The sequence below is a fragment of the Cimex lectularius genome, unplaced genomic scaffold (assembly GCF_000648675.2).
Source record: "Cimex lectularius strain Harlan isolate CLEC.00 unplaced genomic scaffold, Clec_2.1 scaffold22, whole genome shotgun sequence".
Taxonomy (NCBI): domain Eukaryota; kingdom Metazoa; phylum Arthropoda; class Insecta; order Hemiptera; family Cimicidae; genus Cimex; species Cimex lectularius.
In genome coordinates this window covers 132,315-148,612 of record NW_019392657.1, presented here as the reverse complement: position 1 = coordinate 148,612, position 16,298 = coordinate 132,315, and the positions used below count along the sequence as shown (strand labels likewise).

At 34.7% G+C, this 16,298-nt stretch overlaps 1 protein-coding gene across 1 annotated transcript in view; it reads right to left on the bottom strand.

The window, feature by feature from the left end:
- The window catches only part of LOC106670734 (neural cell adhesion molecule 2-like), a 74,283-nt gene that overhangs the window by 42,730 nt on the left and 15,255 nt on the right, over positions 1–16,298 (bottom strand). The window contains exon 2 of the mRNA XM_024224751.1: positions 8,209–8,360. Coding sequence (XP_024080519.1) covers positions 8,209–8,360 — 152 coding nt within the window. The remainder of the gene's footprint in view (positions 1–8,208; positions 8,361–16,298) is intronic.

Below are 16,298 nucleotides of genomic sequence, written 5' to 3'. Positions count from 1 at the left end.
TGCTAGAATATATTAATGACAAGGATTGGGCTGTCTTGGTAAATTTCTGCAAAGAGGCTTATTCTCTTAGAGCCAGAATCAGAGGCACCTGGTGAGGGTGGAGGCGGCTTCTTTTGTCGGATTCGCCTGAATAGGTGAAAAGCTCATCTTCGACCTGAATATTATATTTTTAACACTTATTATTTGTTTTGTTTTTTACTATTATCTCTTGTGGTAGATAATGTACTGCATTATTATTTATTTTTACTTTTATTATTCCCATTTACTTTACTTTAGTTTATTTTATTATTGAATTATGAGCACTATAGGTAATCATAAACAAGAGATGTATATATTTGCAATAATGTTTCAGCTATTATTATATAATTATGTTCTATTATTACATTGCTGAAATTTTTGAAGAAAGTATGTATTCCTTTTGTAAATATTAATTATAATTACTTGTAAATAAGAGAGATTTTAGTTATATATATATAAGTTTATGTGCTAGACTCCCTCAGACGGTTTTAAACCATGAGGAACGTCTTTTTTGCTCTGTAATATATACTGCCGATCTGTAAACTTTGTATATATATTTAAGAATAAAGACATATAGTAGTAATAAAATAAAATTATATATAAATATGTATATAAATTCACTAAAACAAAATGGCATTTTTAAAAAACGTAGGCTAAAAAAATGTATTGCCAGAAAGCATACAGTGAAACCCTTACAAGACAGTTTATAAAAATAAAGACAAGACAATGTTCAGTTAAATTGCCATAGGGCAATTTTCTTTTGTCTTATGTCTGTTACGCCTTTTTTTTAATGAGAGTATTTTGACTACGAGGTTGCATGAACCCTCAGGCAGCCGATGTTTTTGAAAAAAAAAACCATTTGTCTTTAGGGTTCTAATGAAGGGTCGCGGGATTCGACTCAACGTGATGAGAGCCTTGTCAACGCCTGAACCATTGCGGCCATTTCGCCACCTTCTAATTTATTTATATAGATTTTGTATAAATAAGTTATTATAAAATTATTAATACCTTTCAATTAATTAAGGTTTTTAATTGAGATAGAAAAGTCAGTGTCACGAGCGAGATACGCCGCTACTATACCACGTGAGCTATCGTGACTTCGATCCACTCGGACACTAAGTTCCCATCTCAAACCTACCTTTTGAATTTTCCCTCCTTTTTGCGATTTTTTTTAAAGTGTAGCGGCGTATTTAGCCGAAAGTCGTGGGTTCGAATCCCGCTCGTGACAAATTTTATCCCAAATAAAAACCTTAATTAATTGAAAGATTTAATTGGTCAAGCGGAGCACGAAAACTAGTGAATTATTAATACAAGAGGCCTAATACATATGCTGTTGGTATAAGCCCACAAAATGGAACTTGGAGTATGTTCAGTAAGCCAAAAACAGCTGCTTAGGGGTAACGCTCCAACTTTATAGTACGGTAGACAGTTAATCAGAAACAACATAATTAGAAAAATTACGATATATAACTAACCATCCCTAAACTCCGCGACAAATATTGCAACACCCATAATTTTCGAGATTTTCTTGGTTTTGGCATTAATNTCCCATAGATGACCGATTCATTAAAATGCAAACACTTCGGAAGCGAAATTCTACAGCTTCTTCCATTAAAAACTTGATCGCTGGTGTTCGAGGGATATCAATCTCGGATTCAACATTTATTAGAAGACTGAGAGAGACAACAAGTCCCTGTAGAAAAGTCTTACGTGGAATTCACACAAACGACTAAAACGAATTGTTTATGACCAGTTTATGTTCCATTACGTTACCGATCACAACGCATCCTACGTCCCCTAACCTGTCCAACTCCGGCTGCAATAACTTTCACTCACTATCCTATAATGGCAAAATTTCAATTCGCAATCTGTCCAGCTCAACCCATTCCAACCTCCATGGAAGACAGAAGCTCAGCTCGCCGCGCGACCATCTGGTTATGTAACTTAAGCAACTCTAGGCTGCTAAGCAACTGCTGTTGACTTGACACCGCTGTCCCCATATAAATGCTTTCTTCATTAATACTAGAATTCTCATTTGAATAATTCTATTGATTTTATCTTGTCTTGTTTTACTCTAATATGATGAATAAATGAATTATCTTTCTGGATTAATAAATCGAACCGATTTCAATAACATAAGAGTGCCCATTTCACCAAGGCTACTTTCTGTATTGATTACTGACCAGCGTGTCTAAGACGTATCTAACAACAATAGGCTCTTATACTGGAGCTGTTAGCCAAGCCAAACTTCTCTTCAGTATTGTTGTTATACCATTGGGAGTTTTTTGTTACGTTGTCGACCGTTTAAGACGTTCGGTCAACACTTTCAAATTCCATTAACAGTTTATTGTCGATACATCTATTAGTGTTTCATTTATTATCATAATTGGATTTTTAATACTTGTTTTTATTGTTAATTATTAAAAAGAAAAAATGTAAACATTTTAACGGATTGATTTTATAGTGTTAAAATTGTTTTGTATTTTGTCAACTGTCGACCCGAGAGAAATGTATAAACACAATAGCTTTAAAGGGTAATAAATAATTGGCGGCGAACACACCCTGGAGAAATACTAACTCTGAATTATTGATGTTTTGATAACCGGGACAGCTTGTTTAGGCCGGCCGCTATTTTAGCCCCTTTTTATTTCCAATTCAAATAAAAAACTTGTCATTTATCAAACCAATTCGGCCCTGCTGCAAGCCACCCGTGGCCGACAATCGGAACACGATTTGGGAATATTTTCTAGTCGAGGCTTTTCCTTTTTTTTAAATTTGTTTGAACGATATCGGACACGTTTTCATCCACAATTTTAATTTAATAAAAGCATCAGTTAGAATCGTTTTTGATATCAAACTCTATTTGGCTTGTATTTTTTTTAAACTTTGTTTTGTAAAAGTATAAAAAATTTAGTAACTTATCATAAAAAGTGATCTCAGAGTGTATAAAGCCTAATAATTTTTAACGTAGTTCAATTTAAATTATATATAATTTTCGATAACTTTAATTTTTGTTAGGTTTTGTTTGAGTTTTTGACATTTTATATAACTGGGGATACTCGAGATCGCATGTCGATTCTGGTAAGATTGTTATATTTGGCCGGAATTGAGACCACTTTGTAAAAATATATTCGAATAGACATTTTTGATTTTGTTTATAACTTGTCTCAGAAATATATTTCATTTTACAAACAATAAGATATATTATAAAAAGTGACATCGTTTTTGAACGATAATATTTTTTAAGAGTTAAACCATCCACACTGTTTTCTTTGAACAGCGTTATTAAAAAAAAAATCCAACAAAAACAATTTTTTTAAAATGTTCCTCGAGTAATTTAAGATGCTTAGTTCAAATCTGAACTGTTGTAACCGATGGCACATAATACCTGGCGGGGGATTACGGAATAATTAACGGCACATGGGGTGAAGGTTCAATACGAACCTCGGTAAACTATACAATTTTGAAGGTTTATAACTTTCAATTACATTTTACTAATAATATATTATTAATTTTCTTTTCAATTTAATTCTTCGTAATTCTACTATTGAACTAATTATATTAAACACTATTCTGATTGTACCGATTATTTAAAAAGCTACTAATTTTTATTTCTTGCATAAAATTGGGTTTATGTTGCATCTTTGATGTAAATCAAGCACAAAGACCGGCTCTAAATGTTAGAATCAAGAGAAATTGCTCTACATTAGATAATAGTAATGGGGTCTGTTATGAAAGAAAACGGCTCATTTTTCGTCGGCGACGTATCAAAAAATTGTTTCACTGTGGCTGCTGTGGACCCAACAAATAACACAAACCATACATACATACATACATTTTCGTCGGCGACGTATCAAAAAATTGTTTCACTGTGGCTGCTGTGGACCCAACAAATAACACAAACTTATATACGTTTCAGTCAAGGGAAATTATTCAAACAACTAAGAGGTTGGACATAAAATTAACAGAGGGTAGGAGGGTGGGATAATGAATTTGTAACAAATATGACAACCAATCGTACAATGAGAGGCAAAAAAGGGGCCACCTTCAATTTTATTAAATAATTATCTCAGACAATCCAGCATCGGATTATCTCCAAGCTATATTGGGTTTTAAAGGATTTGAGGTAAATTATAGGCGGAGAGAGGGTTTTGAGAAGAACAGGAAAGCGATATAACGCAGCAATTTTTTCACTTTGGAAGAGCTACGGAGATGGTGGTTTATCATTTGGGCAGGCGTTTGTACGAAAGGTCGTACAGAGTTGATGATCATCGCGGCTTCCCTAACAGCTGCGCGAAATATTGAAGAGTTGACGAACCAGAAGAAAATTTTACTTATATGCCACTAATTGGCGATGGTTTTATTTTTATGGATGGCAATGCAAGGCTACACAGCTAGGATTGTTGCTGACTAATAGGACTAATCCATGTTTGGAGTGGCCCGCATGTAGTCTCGACTTAAACCCTATCGAACACCTGTGGGACGAGTTGTCAAAGAGGGTAAAAAAAGTTTCAATTTATTTATTAATCTGGTATAGCGATGGGATGTTGTGGGCCTCAGTTTTAGTACTCTGTTTAGGATGTTGATGATGTCTGGTCAAAATGTAAGGACTTTCAATATCCAATGTACAATAGAACAAGTGCTGTGATGTCTGTGGTTTAAAGATTATATGTATACGAGTGTATTTGTGAGTATAGATTTACACTTTTGTAAACAATTTTAAAACTGACAAATAAACGTTTATAGTAGGACCTTGAGAATGACCCAGTGGGTTGAAACTGGTCGGTAATAATTGGGCGTTGAAAGTCTTTTTGTTGCGTCCCGACAACTCAACGTCATAAACAGAGCAGGTATACACTATATAGTAAAATAAAATTTACAATTTCCATGGTCTATATTATAAGGCAAATTTTAAAATTTGAGGAGGAAATAAAAACATTTCAATAAAAGTATAGTCACAAATTATTAAAAACTGACAATATTACTGTACAATAAACAATTGTTCATATACGATTAAGTTGATGGTTTTTTATTCAAGGAGAAAGAATTGGTAATTATTTTATTCACGAATACTCTGTATCAAGATCTGGTCTTGAAAACAAAAGCAAATAAAATATGTCAAAGTCCTTGTCAAGGACTGAGTCCTTCTTAGGGAAATTTGAGACTGTAGATTAACGCCTGTAAAAAACATAAAGATATCAATCTGTAGAAATATTTAAGATTGTTTGGGCCTGATGATGACGTTAGAATAGATCTAAAGCTTGACAGTAACAACTAGTTTTGCTTTTTTTTCAATCCGTGATCCAGTGTTCGTGAGTGAAAAAGTTGTCCATACTTTTAACAATGGAAATTATTTTATTTAACAATTTATCTAATCTTGGTATTTTTTTTACACACACATATTTGTGATATATCTTTTTTTTGGGGGATTTTTCACTTGTACCAATTAAGTTTTGTTCATGGGAATATTATTGTGAAGGTGGAGTAACCGCTAAACCATAAAATCTGAAGAAATATTCTACTTTTTATTAATCAAATAAATCATTAATTTTTCTTTAAATGTTTAACTAATTGGAATAAAACAAGTAAAAAACTTGTGAAAAATATAAATTGATTTAAACATTTCAGTAAAGATAAATCCATTTATAAAATAAAATATTCTAAAAATTATTTTTCTTTCAGCTGAAATAGAAAAAAAGAGGTAAAATACGTATACGTATAAATACGTACATATTCTATCACTTTTTTCACATTGCTTCGTTATGTAAAAGTTACTGGAGGTGAGGGTCGAAACGAGGCGAAATACACACGAAGCCTTTTGTTTGCCGTTGATATCGTTTTGTTTGAAGAAAAAGTTTAAAGAACATTTCATCACTATTGTACGATTTATCTTCCCTGTCCGAGAGCGTTTGGAAATTCAATTTTGTACAAAATATTTCAAACGGTATCGGCTGAAAGTACAATTGAAGTACAGTAAATAAAATTTATTATATTATTTTGTCAGAATGTGCCTAATATGTTAGAATAGAATTAGAAGATTAATTAGTGATTACATTAGCAAAATAGTTACTCTGAAAAGGGAATTCTCTCAAAGCCATTATCTATTTATCTTGTTTATCTATCTGACTATCTATTCATGTATCTCACTTACGCCTTTTCCCTCTTTCTCTTTCCTTGATATATAGGCTGAGTCGTTCTCCTTTCTTTCTATATATCTTGAAAATAAATAATTGTTAAAAAATAAAGACCACTTGATTAATTTACAGAGGGATCTTTAATCTTATTTTGCACGTCAGAAACACGAGGGGAAGGCATGCAACTCCCGACGAGGTTCAGAATCGTGAGGGCGGCCAACAAACTTAGACTAACGATTATCAAGCTCTGCTACAAAAGGTCGATACGCTCAGTCATGCAGAAAAGGCAATTAAAGAAATTGAGTAAGTTGCAGTGATTAAGCAAAGAAATTATATTCAAATAAGACTGATTGCTTGTTTTATTACCGTAAATGTCTATTTTTGTACAAATGCTCAAAATTAATTGAAGACTACGTACGATTAAGAATATTTTAAGAAAGCAAATTACATCCCATAATTTTTTTAATAATAACTACAAATGATTTAAATGAATCATCATACAAAATATACTTGTAAAATTTACTGTTAATTGATTAAATAAAACTTTTTGATCATATTTAAGAATAAATGTACATACGATTAAATCCATTATATTAATGAATTATTTCATTCAATGAATTAAACTTTTATGTAAGGTATTGGTTGAAATGAAAACGTTAGTGTCACTAGCGGGATTCGAACCCACTTTTTTATTTCAACCAATATCTTACATAAAAGATTAATTAAATGAAAGAAGTTATTTCGTCAATCGGGCCACGAAATATAATTGATTTAATAAGTAAAACGAAGTATATCTTCACTAGAATCAAATAGATTACACGACATTTGAAAAATGGCAAAAAAGGAGGGAAAATTCGAATGATAGGTTGAGGTGGGAAGTTGGTGTCCGAGTGGATCGTAGTCACGATATCTCAAGTGGTAGAACAGCGGCGTATTTAGCAGAAGGTGGTGGGTTCGAATCCCGTTCGTGACACTAACGTTTTCATTTCAATGAATATCTGTCATGTATATTCGAAGTTGTGGGATTTTGGACCGACAAGCAGCTGAGGTCATCGTCGGTTCTCTGCGTGCTTCCCTTATTTTTCTGGTCTTTCACGAATGTACTGTTTACTGCAGCCATTTGAGCAGCTCGATCTGGTTAGTGACTCTCCACTTTTATATGTATACTATGTCGATATCATAGCAAGGTAGCCTCTCGTTTGTACCTCAGTTTGTCAAATACAGAATAAGATATAAACATAGATGCCTTGTAACTTCACTCCCCCAGAGTTCTCGATAATCCTGGGGGCGGTTTTGAACCCACTCCATTCTCGCTAATAACTTACTTTTAGTCTCGTCGTTACACACTCATCCCAGAATAAAATTCTAATAAAATATATAAACGCAATACCCTATCCAAACTTAGAAGTCAGTTAACATTCACTCCTATGTAGTACTCAATATTCCTCGGGATGGGGTGAGAATAATCAATACAACAAAAATGCTTTTTTTCAGGTTGGTAAATGAGTGAAGATCGGTTTTTAATTAAATAATAAAATGTTACAAGTAATTAAGGCTTTCAGTTGAGATAAAAAAAGTCAATGGCACGAGCGGGATTCGAACCCACGATCTTCGGCTTGATACAGTGGCGTATCAAGCCGAAGATCGTGGGTTCGAATCCCCCTCGTGCCATTGACTTTTTTATCTTAACTCAAAACCTTAATTAATTGTAAGATATTAATTGGTCAAGCGGACCACGAAACTAGTGAATTTAATAAATAATAAAAGTTCAACTTGATAATTGAAAAAGAAATTCCTAATTAATTGAAATGTAGGTTTAGAAGATAGGTAACTATGCTGTTTTTAATAATTACGGACTATGACAGTAAATAATATTTTCCTCTTTGCAGTACAACGTGCAATGATAGTGTGTAGCAAATTCAAGCAATTACCCAGGAGCCAGAAATAAGCGAGCAAAACTATACACATGCCGTTTTATGATTATGTTTAGTAGTTAAACAAACCCGCTCAAAATTATTTGCACTAAAAATAATTACATTGTACGAAGAGTACTTACTAATCACTAGGAGGGTAAACGATTCGGAGGAGTTTGCACTGTCGCTGCTGAAAGATTTGCAAGTGTAGTTCCCTTTGTCGTTCCTCATAATGTATTCGAACAAGAGCAAAAGTTGAAAGCCCTTCCCTTCATACCTCTCTTCAACGTGAATTCTGAAAACAAACAAAGTGGCCGGTTTAATTCATTCAACTAAGCAGCGACCGGCATTTAACCAAAAGACATCAATTACAAGAACAATTATTTATATAATCTATTATAATGGCTTATTGTCTTTTACAAAAGGTTTGCTTAATACTTGGCTGTCTGTCAGATGCGTTAAAGCCTTCTTCTTCTTCTTCTTCTAAGGCTATCTTCAGTGGATATCCGAATGTCTCTCTGTATATAAAATAATTTCTTACAACTTTCCTCAATATCCTATCCTTTTAATGAGTTATGATATACAAAATATACAACAAACATTTTATGTAACTTTTAAACTACTCAAGTCATAACTGAAACAAATAAGACTGAATACCTCAGGGATCCGTTCGCGTTACACGCTTTAACATATTTATAAAGAATATCTTAAATTTAGAAAAAACTGTTGAACTTGCATATTTGGCAAATGCAAAATGAAGGATTACTCAAACAAAAGTTAGACAGAGGCAACTCTGAACTCGCAGATGCCCTCATAGGCAATGAAAGTGAACAGCCCCGACCGAAAAACGTTAAATATTTTATTATAAAGTCAAGCTGGGGCTTTACTCATCATGGAAAATTGGTAAGACGGCCACAGCAATCAGGGCCGTATTCATTTTTTTTAATAGACTGATCACTGATTTATGTAAATTCAAATCCACACGGCATACACGCGTGTACAGAAATGAGCCTATCACTTCCCGCAGTCCACTGGTAATTAAGCTTAATTTACGATAAATAAAAATACCGAGTTCCTCGAGGATCACCAGCCCGGGTTTTGACAGTCCAGCCGCCCACGGGGTCATTTCAACGAAGTGAGCGCCTAAATTTGAGCCCATTCACACTTACTCTTAAATACCTAACTACTTACATAACTTCACTAATTTTGTCGTCCGCTTGACCAATNAGCCCCTTTTCTTGCAAGGGTGTCCGCTTTCTCGTTGCCTTCTACTCCCATGTGTCCTGGGACCCAGCAGAGGCTGACTTTATTCTGCGAACCTAATATGTTTAGTTTGGTTTTGCAGTTCAACACCATCCTTGAACTAATGGTATTTGAGCTTAGTGCTTTGATGGCTGCTTGGCTATCTGACATGATAGCTATATTCTTGTTTTTGTATCCTCTACTTAGATTGAATTGGATACATCTTTCAATTGCGTGAATCTCAGCTTGGAAGATACTGGTGTGCTTTCCCATGCGTTCTGAGTATTTGGTTTCGGGTCCAAACACTCACTTCAACAGATTCTTTCATTCACAATGAAACCTAGGGTTTACAACAATATTACCAATATATACAAACATTCAATAAAACAACTTTTGTCCCAAGGATGGAAACAGGGAAACCAGACACTCGCCGCCGTCCTCAAGCATGGTTCACATAACGGGTTTTTTATTACTATTCCCTCTCTGCACAGGCAAATCGAGCAACATTTCTCTACTTGTCGGACTCTTTTAATATATGTTAAAATTTTGGTATAAATTATATAATAATTATTCATTATACCCATTTTAACTAATAGTATGCTTGTATGATTGAATACTTACATTAATGTAAGTAATACTTTAAATTGTGCAAAAATTATAAATATATTGACTTTTTTGTAATTCTTCTACAATGTTAAGTAACAAGTTAAGTAAAGTCTTGACGAAATAGCAGTGTTTTTATTTATTCGCGTCAATCCCAGTAGTCTGAAAAAATAGAAATATATTTTTGAAGGCCGATTACTAATTAAATCTTAGACACTCATTTTAGTTTTGAAGGCAAACTAGCCATAATCCGGCCACTACGGTAGCCGAGTGGTTAGCATGAGAGACTCTCACGCCGCGGTCGTGGGTTCGATTCCCACCGTCGCCTCTGGCCCTTTTTTCACAATAACCCCCCCCAATTTGAACACACATATAAGAATTGTCACATGGCTAATATGCATAGTTCATTTTTCGCCAAAAAAAATTCATCACAAAAAATTAACGAACTAAAAAAAAAAAAAAAAAAAAAAAAACGGAATACGATTTTTTGAAATAATGAATTTTACTAACAATGTATTGTACTCGCTTCGGCGGTACATATACTAAAATTGGAACAATTTATTACACGGTTTTGCTCATAAATGTAATTAACAATTTATTTCATAGTTTTGCTCGTAAAATTAACCGTTTTCGTCGGGTAGCATCAGAACAGGACACCCATATTTTTTGTAGTTTATTTCAAACTAAGTACATGTAATTTTGTCGTTATATTAATTACATGTTATTTTAATGTTCACCAAATTAAACGAGATCAAAAATGCATTTTTATAAACATTGTTTAATTATGATGGTTAGGAGTAACTATATTTAAAACAATTAAGTTTAACAAACAATTTATTAGATGGTTGTGCTCATAAAATTTAACTAACAATTTATTAAAGGCTGTACAAGGGTTTGCTCAAAATAGTACATTAAGAACAAAAGATGCGTTGCGATTGTGATGGTGATTATTGTGATAAACGCTGTGGACTGTACGCGACATGTGCTTGCGTCAGATAGATCTGCACACCCCACCAAAACGTGGCAAGGCGTCGGGTAGCATCAGGTAGCGTCGCATGGCGTAGCATTGGGTAAGTGTGTTCCCGGCTTTAATCCTTCTAACTTCTTTTCATGTTGCACGAGTTACGTTATTGTGTTATATGTTATAACGGTAACCAGTTTTCTCATTGGTTTATTCCATTAATGGCCTCTCTGTCCTCACGGACTCATCAAGTGTGGATATAAATAAAAAACACGTACATAAAAAGGTCTGGTTCACTCAACCGCAGGATTACTCGATATTCCTCCGGGTAATTAGGGATAAGCCTTCCATTCACGCTAATAAACTAAACGCACACACCACAATTCGGTCATCCTACTCGACAATCCTCGATATTTCTCGAGGTATTACTCAATTTATATACAAATATATTTATTGTATATCTTAAACGTCAATACCAATTATGAAAATGGCAGTTGCAATCTCGACTAATCTAATCTCCAATAATCGGTCACAATATTGATGCTGTTAAATTAATCTAAGAGATAAATAAATTCTACGTTGCAAAAAAGTATCTTTTTTAATGTTTCGATATCAGGGAGAGATTGAAAAGTTCTGTTCTGATAACAATGCTGGTGGGAGGCAGGGGAGGCGAAGGCCGTTTAATTGGTTTCAAAAACCCCTAGATGGAAAAAGCAATTGTCTACTTAACAATACTTTTTGTGAAAAGAAACTTCCCAACGGTTTTTCATCACTTATTATTCACGCCTCTTTCCCCTTTTGCCTTTCAGGGCCGAGTTAAGTCCGTCGGTGTAATATACAAGGCCAAGTTTCTAAGAGGATCTTCCTTTTCTGAATTTCATCACCGTTCGGATTATAAAAGTTACATTTTTATCCGTCCTCCCTGGTTACCTGTCGTCTTTTTTATTTCCATTTTTGCATTCGTCCAACTTTTTTTTGCGAGGGATGTACAATTTTAAAGTCCTCATTCTTTATACTTTAATTAATGGGTGGTCGCTTTTTTCTTAATTTTTTCCAGTATGAACTGATCTGTTCATATCATTGCTCTGTGCTAAACCATGATAAAACACCAGCACAATGAGAGACGAAATCGTAAAAACTTTATTTCACTTGAAATAATAACCAAATTAGATGCATAATGAACAAAATGCTTAAAAAAAGCTCCTCGTATGAATTCAGTTTTAGAAAACAACGAAACATTCTCTTTGTTTGGTCAGTTGGATTTATTTGTTCATAAAACAAAATCGAATCGGACCAACAACATCGGTCGATATCCACAACGTTAACACAGCACAAAACAAACTAGTTTCGATGCTGTAAATTTCACAATTTATTCAATGCTTGACCATTCGCTTGACCTGTTCTCACACTCGGCAGCTTACCTAAAATATTATTTGATACGAAACAACATTAAAATCTGATTAGATATTTGAAAATTTCGATAGTAAATTAACCTAACAGCGAAAACGTAAAATGTGATATGCATGTAATGTATGCTAATTCTTTAATGTATTCTAATCTCGTTTATACAAAAAGTAATAAATTGTATGTAAATCTTCTTTTGGCAAAATTATATTTTATTAAGTAATAGAGTTGAGTTTTATCACGATTCAAGTTAATGAATCATTATGTTTCAATAAATTCACTATTTTAAAAAACCTTAATTAATTGTAAATTATTTTTCATCTTTAAATATGACACGGTAAATTTTTTAAATTGATTGAATAAAACACTATTTTTCCATTTAATCTAAAAAAATAGTTGAGTTAATATTTAAACATATGAAATATTTAAGTTGACAGGGTTGTTTAATATTTCAATTTACAATTTTAAAATTGTATGAAACAGCATTGATTTGTTGGTTTGTATTTTGTTACACAATGACTTTAACAATTTGTTATTATACGCCACTCTTCAACATAAAACGTTTGTCGTATCTTTTTACGATCCGATCCTATGACTTGGAATAAGACTGTTTTCTCGTGAGACTAACATAAAAAGAGGCATAAACAAGGTATTTCCATTTTATGGCTGCATAATCTCTTATCCGGAGATGAAAACGTTTTAAGTGGATGGTGTGGATACGCCCGGTTATCCGGGCGGTTTTACTTCCGAATCCGATGCCTTACTGCCTATCAATCGTAGAACTGATGACAGATAAAATACAACCGCTATAAACCGACATCTCAATGTATGTTTCTTATGAATAAATACAATTTTCGTTGATTATCTTGTGCTTATAATATTTTTTATGTATTAACAAAAAATTGCAATAATGAATTTAAATAGATAAATTTAAAATAAGTAATAACCAGCCTCCGGATATGACCACCAAGATCATGTAGCTTCTGACGCTAAGAAATACAATAAAAACATGATTAAAAGAAGGTGGCAGCGTCAATGGGCTGGAAGGACAGATAAATTCTCGCGTATCAAGAGCACTGATGGGTGCCAGTTGGAGGATCTGACTCGTAGAAGAAGGATCATCCTCCGATTAAGAATAGGACATGCGAGGTTCACACTCGGACAGTTACTTTTGGGCCAAAGCCCGCGTATGAACCGGCTTGCATAGCCAGGTTGCTCGCTGTGCCCCACCTACTTGAATAGTGCAATTCCATGGAAGCGGGAATTTGGGTCCCCTATTCCGATTCTTGGAAGAAACGGGGTTGTTCTATTGCATATAGTAATAATGTTTGTGTGTAGCTAGTTTCTGTTGAGAGTGAATGCATTTATTAGCGTGAACGTGTGATATAAGAAGATAAATGGAGGAATATCGACTCCCCCATCGACCCTCAATTAGGTTAGTTGTATAATGTATGTAAAGGGTGATGGAGGAATATCCATCATCCTAATTGAAAGAAAGGGATGTAGACAAGAGTGAATGTATGAAGCATGAACGTGAGTAAGAATGAATTTAGAACTGCATGCGTTGGGTGCTGAATTGACCAGGATGTTGACAGCACCCCCTCTTGGATCCCAATCTCGGTGGCTGGACGGATAAGACTGAGGTCTGCCCCCGGACTGCCATAACCCGAGGTGGGTGATTTTCGAGTCTGCCGGCAATTTACTGTAAAACAAACGCTGGAATTGCCGATGGACTAAGAGAAGCCAATAGGCTTAACTCGGCACTGTTTGTACGTATGTGGATTCGAGCGTATACAAATCCCACAAAAAATATTAAAAATTTTGGGCTATTGGTTGGCTATGTACATGAATATACATCCTTTTATAACCACCTAAATGTAATACGACAGCATATCCACATTTAATGGATTTCCCTTGTAGTGTTGAAACGTGTAAACGCAGAGACGTCCTTGTTGAACTTTTCTATTGATAATTTCTCAAATAAGTCATTTTTATTGTTGTAATTAAAAAACAAAAATTATCAAATGGTTAAAAAATATACATTACCCAATTAAAAGGAAGATTGTATAAATCAACGGTATATTCTCATGACATTAATGTTCATTTTTATTATGCAGTATACATTTATTATATTTACACAGAAAAACCCCACTCTTCGTTTTTTTTAATTGTTAGTTTAACGCGAATTTAATATGTAGGGTGTTGATTATAGTAATTAGAATCGGTGTGTGGAGAAGGTGGAAGAAAAAACTGGATAATCGTTTGTTAGGTTTGGGTAAAAAGTATGACTGTTATCTCGTGAAAAGGGTTAAGTTATACCCTAGGGTGTGATTCACAAGGACTTAATTAGCATAAAGTAACTTTATCCTTCTTGCTCGTCTCGCTAATGGCCAAGCCCGCCGATATTCATACCGGTTTATTTTCTCCATCGTAACCGCTCGAGTTTTTTTCTTTCAGAAATTGAATGTTCCCCCGTTCGAGTGGTAAACGATTGCGATTTCTTTTTCTCTATTTCTTTAAGGGCATTCCGCCTCATTAGAGCCGACGACATCGAGTTTGCGGGGATACGAGTTCAATGATACGGCTATTTTCATGTATATTTACATTGGTAAACATTTGTTAGAGGAAAACCCTGAAAGCTTTTCTTTTATTTATTTTTTATTATTTGAATTTTTTATTGGCTTTATGAACTCGCATTAGCCAGAGTACGTACGAATTTGTTTCATCATATATATGTTGTTGGGGGGAAGGGTAGTGTGAAAAAAGGGCTAGGGGCGACGGTGGATATCGAACCCTCGACGAGCCAAGAGTCTACCGCGGTCCACACAGCCAAATCTGACGTTACTATAGCAGTTACTTAATTTGTGATTTATATTTATAAATGTATGGTACTTATTATTACTTATTACATTTTTTCCTTCTTCTCGGGAAAAAAAATTAATAAAGCTTAAATAGTGGCGGGACGAACCGAGAAGAGAAGCGCGAGAAGCAGGAAGCAATTCGCGGCCTGCAAGATCCTGATCGGGAGGGCACTGGTTCCGAGACTGAAAAAACAAAGAAAAAAAAGCAAGGAGAGTCAGTTGGATATAGACGTTCCGAGGAAGAGGTGGTCTCTTTTAAAAAGTGTATGTGTGTGTGTGTGCGCGCGTGCGTGTGTGTGTGTGGTTTGTGAACCTAGTCGGGCTGATCGAAGAGTTCCTACGAAGAGGAAGGGGCTGATCCCGGCAAGTGAGGAGTGATCCCGTGTGTTGGTACTTTCAATTTCTTTTCAGGCCTGATAATTCTGGACTAGAGACATTAGCTATAAGTTTCGGCCTTCTCTTAGCTTTTAATTTAAAAGGATTTGTCTATGTACTTGTAAATAGAATAGTTGTGATTAGTATTCATTTTTTTAAATCGAAGTTTTAAACCGTAAGTAAGATAATACCTTAAGATATCTTGCTTGTGTTAACGACTTAACTCGGATAGAAGCAGGAAAAACTTCATCATTTCGCTCCCATCATAACCCTGGTTGGAAGTACCATCAGAAAGAAGAGAGCCAGAAGCGCTACATCGCTACCCTTCCTTTTCCCTTTCTTCCTATTGTTATACTCTTCTTTTCCTTTTTATCCCCTGGTTTCGGTATTTATTCTTCCCCAAAAACACCGTAGCGCTCCTATAAATAAACTTTCACCTCCTCACCGACCATCACTTGTCTCTCCCTTCAACACGTTCCCCCCTTCTCCACTGAGCTACCGCCAACGTACGTGCAGCCGCAGTAAGGAAGCTGTAACATACTCATATGCTACCTGAAGTAGTTTGAAGTGTCCAATTGTTTTAAATTGTGAGTTTTCTCTGCCTTGCGAGGTGACACGCCTATAGTTCTTCCCTGAAGACGGCAAAATGCCAAAACGCGTTTGCGTAATTTTAAAAACGCGAGTGTAAGTGGACCCAATAAATAACTTATGTATTAATTTTATAAATATTGTCCAGTTTGCGGCTGCAGGGATGTAGGCATGGTTTGGAGGAAAAAAACTATTGTTA